General features: G+C 42.3%; 1 protein-coding gene across 2 annotated transcripts; it reads right to left on the reverse strand.

The window, feature by feature from the left end:
• Positions 1-192: 192 nt before the first annotated feature.
• Positions 193-9891, reverse strand: cpa4 (carboxypeptidase A4). Of its 2 annotated transcripts, XM_069686300.1 has the most exons (12): positions 9882-9891; positions 8094-8178; positions 6528-6609; positions 3089-3223; positions 2907-3005; positions 2713-2814; positions 2521-2622; positions 2337-2447; positions 2054-2144; positions 782-981; positions 524-608; positions 193-380 (listed from the first exon to the last, which is right to left on the reverse strand). In XM_069686300.1, the coding sequence occupies exons 2-12, from the start codon at positions 8159-8161 to the stop codon at positions 193-195; spliced, it is 1263 nt and encodes a 420-aa protein (XP_069542401.1). In that variant the 5' UTR covers positions 8162-8178; positions 9882-9891. The 2 variants fall into 2 exon arrangements, with proteins under 2 accessions (XP_069542401.1, XP_069542400.1); XM_069686299.1 differs by lacking the exon at positions 9882-9891 and having other exon boundaries at positions 8094-8161.
• Positions 9892-10229: the final 338 nt, after the last annotated feature.

Raw genomic sequence — 10229 nt, forward strand, 5'->3', positions numbered from 1 at the left:
TTTATTTCACATCACTGCCGTTGACAGACGGGTTGACTATATATGTACATCAAAAGGACACAAAAAGACAAAAAAGAGTGCTGAAACTTTGGCAAACATGACTTTATTTTTCTACATTGGTAAGTCAGATGTCATACATCAGCATAGAAGGTGTCTGCTAATCAAAAGCTTTCCCTTTCAAGGTTATATCTCTCAATAAGGATGGTCACGGACATACTCCATGATGTGTTTCAGGGCCAGCCAGGTCTCAGTGGCGGTGGGGATGATCTGATTGGCAGGCAAGATGAAACCATAGCGGCCAGTGTCCCTCAGCTCGAAGGCATAGGAGTACTTGATGCCCAGGTTGTAAGACCAGTCGATGCTGCCGCCGCTTGCTTGATCTGAGAGGAAAGGAAATGATGAAAGCAGCAGCTCTACTTACTCTACTCACACATATGCAGATACCAATTTATATCTATAATAAGTCCATAATGTCAGGTACAGTGGTATAAATAGCTAAAAACAGGAAAAAAAGACGACTCACAGATGATGTTGCAGATGCTTCCAACCTTGTACCTGGTACCATAGAGGGAGGTGAGTTTCTGCACTGCTGCTCTGCCAACGGAGTCCTATAGGTATCAAGGAAAAAAGAGAACACAGTGCTGTAGGTAGGTACAGAGAACAGATGATACAGCAGCAGAAGGTGACATGCAGGAGTGAAGGGTAAAGTTTAGTGTACTACAACTTTAGTGAATTACTTTGCAGAAACAGCAAAGACAGAAAAATAGGTGTCAGATTTTACCAGCTCGGACTGATGGGGCACGCTCCCGCAGGAGTAGCCGTAGGGGTACATGAGCAGCTGGGAGTAGGCGTGGACGGAGATGAAGGACTTGAAGTTGCCGTGGCTCTTGATCAGATTCACCACGTTCTTCACCTCGATCTCAGAGTGAGCCGAGGGGCCGTGGTAGGAATCAGAGCAGGGGTTCCTGCTGGCTCCGGGGCCTGGAGGAAGACGTTAAAATAAAAACAAATGCATGAGTAACAATAGACATCATAACCGATGCCTACTTACTTATAGTACAATTAATGTTCAGGTACAACATGAGATCTGTGCTCTTGCATGCAAACATACATAAACTCAGCTTCCTGTATTAGGTACAACTCGCTCAGAATAAAAGATTACAGGCCATTGGCCATTTGACTGCATCCCAAACTTCAGCCTCTAAAATGATCATACAGTAAACAAAATAAAATAGAACTCAAAATAATAATCTTGTGCGATTCATTGTTCATTGTGTAAGATTGTTTTTGCTAGCTGAACCTAATAAACTGGAAATATTCACATGTTGTGTCCAACACTAGCATTTTGTTTGACCGGCAGAGAGCTGCCTAATAAGGATAGTAATCTGCCAAAACAATTTTTATGACAGAAACTAATCCTTTCTTAAACTAAAATATTCTACAGTATCCATGTTTTTAACAGGGGCTGCACGGTGGAGCGCTGTTGCTTCACAACTAGAAGGTCACCGGTTCAAACCCCGGTTTGGGCAAGGTGGGCCTTTCTGTGTGGAGTCTGCATGTTCTCCTCGTGCATTCGTCCCTCCGGGTACTCCGGCTTCCTCCCACAGTCTAAAGACACGCTCGTTAGGTTCATTGCTGAGGTGTGACTGTGAGCGTGAAAGGTTGTCTGTCTCTATGTGTCAGCCCTGTGATTGACTGGCGACCAGTCCAGGGTGTACAACGCCCTTCGCCCAATGACAGCTGGGATAGGCCCCCCGCAACAGGATAAGCGGCATAGATATGGATGGATGGATGTTTTTAACAGGAACATTTTAATTCAATGCTTACAAAACATACCTACAGCTTCTGTAAAAACTGAGGTGTTCATAAATTACCCGCAAAATATGACAGCATGGATTAATGTGGCAGTACATATCCAAATACGCATCTGCGAAAGACCTGTGTAAGCAGACACAGTAATCCCGACTGTCTGATCTAGTTTTGAATCAAACTTACAGTATAAAACAAAAAGTTCAGGTTCATGAGAAGCACTTGCTGTCTTTTCTATACTGACCGCCAAATCCTGCATCCCAGTTCCTGTTGGGGTCGACTCCACGGCAGGAGGAGCCGGAGTTCCTGGCACGGGTCTTACGCCACATACGATCCTGAACACATCACACAGTTTATGTCAGTTAAGAACATTCACACGTGCACTGACTCATATTAAGCAACTTTACCTCTCAAATATTCAACCTACAAATTAAAATAATGTGTTCTGGTATTTTGGTACATTGTCATAATTAAACAGACACATAAGAAAAGAGCCAACATGCTTGCACTGAATGAAAGTTACATACGTTGCTGTGGGTGTAGGCGTAGCCGTCAGGGTTGGCCAGCAGCAGCATGTAGATGTCCATGGTGTTCAGGAGGGAGGTCAGGGAGGAGTCGGTGCCATAATCAGAGGCAATCTAATGAAAAAGACAAGGCATTGGTTTAAAGGAATGACGATCTAACACACTTCATCTGATGGCCATGTGGTACCTTGTTGGCTGTCCACACTCCGGTAGCCTGAGACACCCATTCTCTGGAGTGGATGCCAGTGTCGATCCAGATTGCAGGGCGCTTGTTTCCCCCGGTGCTGAACTAAATACAACTTCGACAGAATCAGAAGCAGACTCACACATGCACAAACAGTACAGTACAGGAACAAACACATAGGAAGATTATTCTTACCTTGAGCACATACATGGGCCTGTTCTCATAAGATTTCCCAATTTCCTGCTTGCTGACCAGGTTCGGGTGCTGCGCCACCAGAGTGTCCATCCAGCTGTAGATCTGAGGGAGGCAAATCAAGCTTTAAAATATGATACTAAACAGATATGGAAAGTGAGTCCAGAGTGATTTATGTGCTTGTATAAATAGCCTACAGTCTCCAGACGATGATAGGCTCCAAAGTTGAAGCTCTTGGTGCTACGCTCGTTCATCTGGTTCTGCTGCATCTCAGCTTTCTCCGCATCCAGAAGATCCTGAATGTGAAATGAAAGAGAGGTAAAATCAGCTTTGTCAGGTATATATGTGTTAGAACTATCAGTCAAGGAGGATCACATACCTGGAGGTTGTCAATAAGGACAGAGTAGGGGATGTCATGGGATTGGAGGTACTCTGTCACAGCGCTCTGACTGGAGAGGGGCACTCGGATGTCGACGGGGAGCTCAGTGGAGACCGCGTGGAGCCAGAAGTCCACCTGAGAACAGACAGGTGATGAGAGATCAGGGACTGGACTAGAAAACCTGAACAATCACAACACTAAGATGCTAATATTTTTATAGTGGGGAAGTGTACCAAGCAGAATATCTGTAGTCATTTCTTTCATAATCTGTCATTGTTGTATTTTGATGTCATTGGCTATTATTAGAGTAGATCTAAAACATTATAAATCCATTATGAACGTCTTTTTTTCCTGCGATCTACTTGACCCCAAAGATCGCAAGAGGCTAAGTGAAGGAGTGCGACATCTGTTTGACGCGCTCGAGTCCAAGATCCATTTAATTATTTATAAAACAGAAAGAGTAAAAACGGCAAAATCGAATTACAGCTCGTAATATCAGACAAATGCGGTCATAAAGGCGGTCAACAAAAATGCGTCCTCCTCACTCACCCCCTCTCCCGACTGACAAACAGGTGAGCAGGTGAATTCATCCATCCATTTGGACTAAGCTTCGAATTACACACAGATATTTTTCTTCTTTTTATCTGCTAGTCTTGTGCCGGTAAAAGGCTAAAACATGTATTCATCCCTTGCGGCTGTCAAGGCATATTGATGAATATTGATGAGGTCTAGATGTTGATGTTAGGAGGTTGTAATGTTGCCAAAGACGGAGTGTGTGACAAAAATAATAAGAGTATGCAACATACTAAAAAGTGGGATGATACTTTAAAACAAGCCTCACAAAATCAGGGGTCGAGCAGGGTTTAAATGGAGCTCTAGCTGTGAGGATCCTCGTCTTTTTCCCCCTTGTTTCTCCTTTTCTCTCTCTGTGTTTGTGTGTGAGCGTTCATCAGGAGCTGGGCATGGATTCACACTCCTGCTACTCATCCACAATCAAGCCACCTACACACTCAGCCCGGCTCAGTCTTCCACTCCTCGCCAGATCGTCCGTTTACCCTGAGTGGTACACAGTTCAGGGTTTTTCTTGAAGGAATTTTCGAAAGTATTGTTGCATTTTTCTTGACCTAGTTCCTTTTTGTGCCCAGATCTCTGTGCCTCCTGCGCCCAGCTCTGCCCTGTCAGCCCCTGACTCTGGATTCTGGAGACTCTAACCACCACGACCCCGCTCTCACAGCCTATGACCTCCGCATTATCAGCATACAATATAAGAATTTGTTTGGAATAAACAGTTAAACGTAACCTTGTTTGGACTTGTTTTTGTGTCTGTACTGTGGGTCCCATCTGTGTTCGTTACAACACTAAGTTCAGTCAGGAAGACTTTATTCTGCATGCTGGGTCTATTGCTCATATCTCACACCATGCTGCTCACACTCCCCTCACACATGCTCACTCTTAGTTTCCTGCACTCATCAGCTGTTCTCATCACCTGGTCACATCTGCACATCACAGCCCTCTTTTTAAATACGGCCTTTCTCTGCCTCCAGTTCATTCATGATGTCCTTATGCGCGACCCTCCACCTCGCGGTCACCGCCCAGTCTTCATCATCAGCCATCACCTCTACCACCAGTGTCCGGACTCCATGCGAGGATATATATCTTGCTTGTGCTAGGGCCGACACCCTTCGATCACCATATCTCCCCGTGGAGTCCAAGCGCCAAAGACTTCTGACCATGATCCATTACCACATCAACACTGTAAAATAAATATTCCTCCTTCATTTACTTCTCTCGCCTGATGGAACTCACATAGAGTGCCCATGAACTAGCCTCGGTTTAACTGTATTTTGTTGACTCTACCTTTATTGGTTAATTAATTAATTAATAACTGTATTGGAGTCATTAGAAATTAAGTGTTGCTGAAGATATCTTGGCCCCTTTTAAGAGTTTTTTCTACAACACCATCTTTGTTTCTTTTTTTTGGCCTTTTGCCTCAATTCAATTCATCAATCAAACTGTATTTACAGAATATAGCGCCACATCATTACCAAAGTTATCTCAAGACGCTTTACAAAAAGAGCAGCTCCATTCTGTACTCTTTTTTAAAAGTTATTTATAGAGAGACTCAGCATGAATCCACCATGAGCAGCACTAAGCAGCATTTGGCAACAGAAAAACCACAAACACAGCCCGACTCATGTTGAACAGCCATCTGCCTCGACTGGACTGTTTGATAGGAAAAGTGAAGATAGACAGGAAACATGGGAAGAAGAGAGCGGGGCTAGACATCCACCAAAGGGCTGTGTGTCGGAGTTGAACGCATGGCTGATGCATCAAGGACTTCGCCCTTGCATATGGGAAGCTTGCTCCACCAACTGAGCCAAACTGGTGCCTCGCCATGTTTGTTTCTTGACTGAAAGAAACATGCAACAATTCCAATGCGCTTGTGCTCTGTAACTGTGCAAATGGAAATTAAAGTGACTTGAACTTGAACTGAAAGTTTGTAAAGTTGTGAAGCCTCAGCTTGACGATTGCCCGTTTTCTTATAACTCACAACAAAAAATAAGATCATACTTTAGTGATCCCCAGGGGGGAAATTTCCAGGGTATTTAAGTTCAACTGAATCTGCAGATATGCCTTCCAATTTCTTCCAAATCACTGAACCAAGGCAATGACTGTTATTAAATTAATACGACTAGACAGGGCTCCCACTCTTTTTAAGAAATAATTTCCCAGGACATTTTTAGATCCAGGTGGACATTTTAATCAATTTCCAGGTGTTTCCAGGACTGGAAAACTAGTCTCTAAATTTCCATGTGTTCCAGGTTTTCCAGGACGCATGAGAATCCTGCTAGATGCTAATTAATTAGCCAAACATTGATAAACTGCTTTGGGCTCATACATCGACTTTCCTTTTGAAGTTTTTTATCATGGCTCTCCAAATGTCCAAAACAGACTTATAAATATCGCAGAGGTTTGAAAACACCAAAAGTTCTTGAGTCAAAGGTTTTAATCTACAATTCAAATCATTAGAAAAATCCCAGTAAGAATCTGATGTGAATAATCTTATCAATATAAACTAAATCAGACACTTTCTTAATGAAGTTCTGTTGCTGACATTTATTGATTACACTTAATTAATTCATCCTACATCTGCAGAAATAGACGTAATAATTAGAGTGAAATAAGAGTAAAGGTTAATCTCTGCATTATTTTTTGTGTATTAAAGAGTGCAATACCAAACACCAGCCTGAAGTGCTGATGACTCTGTTAACCTTCAGCCCACACACACTCTGGAGCGGATTACTCCAGGCTGAACTTCATTTGCCTCTGGTGCTCATTGGGGGTTCGTGAGAAACTGTTTAGCACAAGCAGCTGAGAAAACTTGGAACGTAGGTGTTTGTACTGCTGCGTGTGTGTGTGTGTGTGTGTGTGAGTTTACCTCCCACTCCTCTTGAGTCTCCAGAGCCTGCAGGAGCTGGATCTGCTCCTCAGACTCAGCATTGACCCTGATGACCTGATCTCTGCAAGAAATTAATGTGAATATTATCATTTTCATTTTTTTGCTGTTGCTCTTATTCGATACAAACTCTACAGCGAGTTCCTCCGTTGAGATTTAATTTATTGCTTACCAATATAGCAAGCAATTAATCTTGGAGAACAGCGAGTACCCCAGACTCCCACTCTGCTCCCTTTAATACGACTGTAATTATGACTTAATCTCTCTCCAAACATAAAGCCTCGTCATGTTCTGCTTAGTGAATACAAATGTGCCTCTTCAGCCTGGATAGGTATTTGACATTCTGAATATGTGATGCATTTAGGGAAGAAAATCCACCTAATCAAGTCTCTAAAAAGTGTAATTTAATAACTCAGACTGCATATTCTGTTTTTTAATTAAATGGCAGACTCAGTTAATGGGCTCACTCTGTCATTTACTCACTCCAATCTTTTCAATTCCCAATAAATATTCTGGTTCAATTCTTTTTTATTCCTTTAGCTATCAGGTAACTCAATACAGACAGCAGTCAATTTAAATGACTGCTACATTGTTTTACACCAGTGACAACATATTTTATTGTATTTGGACTCTGAGGCTGCACGGCGGTGCAGTGGTTGCCTAGTTCGAACCCCGGTTTGCACGAATGGGGCCTCTCTGTGTGGAGTCTGCATGATCTCCTCGTGCATGCGTGTTTTCCCTCCGGGTACTCCGGCTTCCTCCCACAGTCTAAAGACACGCTCGTTAGGTTCATTGCTGAGGTGTGACTGTGAGCGCGAAAGGTCGTCTGTCTCTATGTGTCAGCACTGTGATTGACTGGTGATCAGTCCAGGGTGTAACCCCGCCTCTCGCCCAATGACAGCTGGGATAGGCTCCAGCCCCCCGCGACCCTGAACAGGATAAGCGGTATAGATAATGGATGGACGGACTCTTTTTTTGCCCCATGTATGTTTGTCTTTTTCATTTGACATCTAATACTATATATTACTGTATATAACACGCCTATCTTTTGGAGTTTTGTGTTTGGACAAACAATTTCTTGAAAAGAGCTTTATTTTAATGACAAAATCGACTTGATTATAACTCATTAAAGACCCTTAACATTATACGGTCTTTACCTTAACCTCATTTTCCAATTATTTGTATGTGGCGCAGCTGCCGAGTGTACACCAGGCATTAATAAAAGTTTGTTTATTTCTATGATTTTCTACTGTTTGAAATGGTTGTTGGATGTGTTGGATGCCACAAACATTATCGGGAGAACCCTTTAACATATCCATACCTTATTGGTGTTGTTGAAACGAGTAAGAAAGGGAAGTAAAGGTTAATAATCTGATTACAAAATCATTCTGATGAGTACAGGATTGAAAACCTGGATTCCTTAAAATGTCACAGTCCATATGAAATAAGAATTTTGATGATTTCTGCTCTATTCAAAATCAACAAACAACGTGAAATCTAAAAAAAACAAATAAATTCTCTTCTTCCAGCGTGCAAAAACTAACTTACCCAATGAAGACCCTCTCGTCACATGTGGCCGCAGCCACGAGCACCAACAGCAGCCAGAGGCCTCTCATCTCGTCTGTACGTCCGGGACCGTTTCAGGAGCCAGGAGTGAGTCAGGCATCTGTTTTCTAGTCTTTTCATATCACCTGGTGACAGGTGGACTGTTCCCATACAGGAGAGTTACCTCACACTTCTGATAACCACTCAGCTCTCCTGACAGGACAAAATGTTTTCGTTGCTGAATAAGCTGTGTGTTTATCTGTCCAGCGCTCAGCTGCAGATAGCGGTAAGTTCCCTGGATTTGTTCCCGACTTTGCTGTTCTGCTTTAAAGAACTCGATTTAACAACAGGTACAATAGTCGCCGTTAGTGCAGGACTGTCGTGGTGAAGGCAATAGAGAAAATGTACTTCTGTTAAACAGACCTTTAAGATTTATTTTCTTCTTAAACAACACAAAACATACATAAAATGTTTCAAATCATGACAGGTGGGTAACCAGTGTTTACGTGGTTGCTACATCCACTGTTTACGCCACTACAGTTGGATTGGTTTGGTTGGGACGATACTGTACACTTAAACTTTATGGCTTTAAATTGGAGGCAACACAATTTGTGAGCCTTTAAAAGACAGAAATGCTGGTCATGAGCTCTCATGGCAGGTTGCATGTGTCTATGAGTGGTGAACACTTCAATCAAAAGGTGATGCTTCACTCAAAAAATAAGTCTGATTTTAATCCCCTTGAGTTAAACCTTGGAGAGAAAAGAGGCTCAAAATAGTCAAAAATGGAAACTCCACTTATTAAATGAGGAATTACCAATGTGCACACAAGTTGTGGATAATTTTGGTTGCTTACAAATCCAATCTAAAATCCAATCCACACAAAAATACCAACCAATGTTAACACATTTAAAGCATTTAAAGCTGAACTATAACTTTTCTCTTTCTGTTTTTACTTTCGTAACGAGAAAACAAGGATAGGAAAGGAAACACAAAATAACACAAACTGTAAAAAGCAGATTTTTTTTAAATCTCCTTCTAAACTTGCAAGTGAAATTGTGTCATTGATCTCGTGCCCCTTTTGAGTCCCAATGGGGTCGCAGGGAAGATATACCCGGATGACTGATGTTGTCCATCCTTAGAATATTTAAAAACAATGGAAATATTGCTGTCACAATCTTGAGAAACACCTCAAACCAGAAGAGTGGAAGCTGTTATATCTGCAGATTAATGCCTGAGATGTGCAAAATTTAAAATAGGTTTAATATCTAGGTGTCCACATGCCTTCGTGTGTATGAGTTAAATCAACCAAAGAGATTCACACACTCTTGCATGTGGACGCAGCAGCCAGTAGATGGCAGTTTGGCACTACCAAACGTCTCTAATAGGGCACCATACAATCATAATACACACCATTTGTGTCTACAGAGAGTGACATCAGATTAAGCAGACTGGAATTACCCCGAATCTTAAATTATTAATCACACAGTGAGGGTTTTTTTGTCTTGATGAATGTCATCATTATAGTGGTGAGTACCAGTGAGAGGGGAGCTTCTTATTAAAGCTGCGTTTCCACCAAATGTACCCGGGACCCGTTAGTCCAACCAGCTTCTTTTACTGAAAGGTTCCTGCAGCCAGGTGTTGTCTGTGTTTCAGCTGGGGTCTTAAGACCTGTAAAGATTAGGCAAATGAGTCTGCTGAGGTGTGTAAAGTTACACCTGTTTAATATTCGTATACAGAGGTTACACTCATGACATTTTCTCGTGATAAAAACAGTCATAGCTGCATACCTCTATTGTTTTAACAACAGATCAACAGCAATTCAGCATTTAGACCACTAATAATCTCATCCTATGCCCCCTCCCCTGTTTTAGATACTGAGCTAAATGGTGCATTATGGTAAAATTGAGAGCCTAAACTTCCTCACAGCGTTGCAAATATTTATTGTATGCCAACACATCTAGACGGTCCAACTACTTCCTGCTCTGCCAGTCTTCTGAACGCTATGAGTAATCGACCAATCAGAATTGTATAATGCTGCAAGGCCTGCCCCCAACGTCCCCATACTTGCAGAAACTACATCACCTGACGCAAGGACCTTTTAGGGGGTGCAATAAAGTCCCTGTAACTTTATTTGGACCC

The sequence above is a fragment of the Semicossyphus pulcher genome, unplaced genomic scaffold (assembly GCF_022749685.1).
Source record: "Semicossyphus pulcher isolate SPU_LCO1_2020_fin unplaced genomic scaffold, fSemPul1.0.p SCAF_8, whole genome shotgun sequence".
Lineage (NCBI taxonomy): Eukaryota > Metazoa > Chordata > Actinopteri > Labriformes > Labridae > Semicossyphus > Semicossyphus pulcher.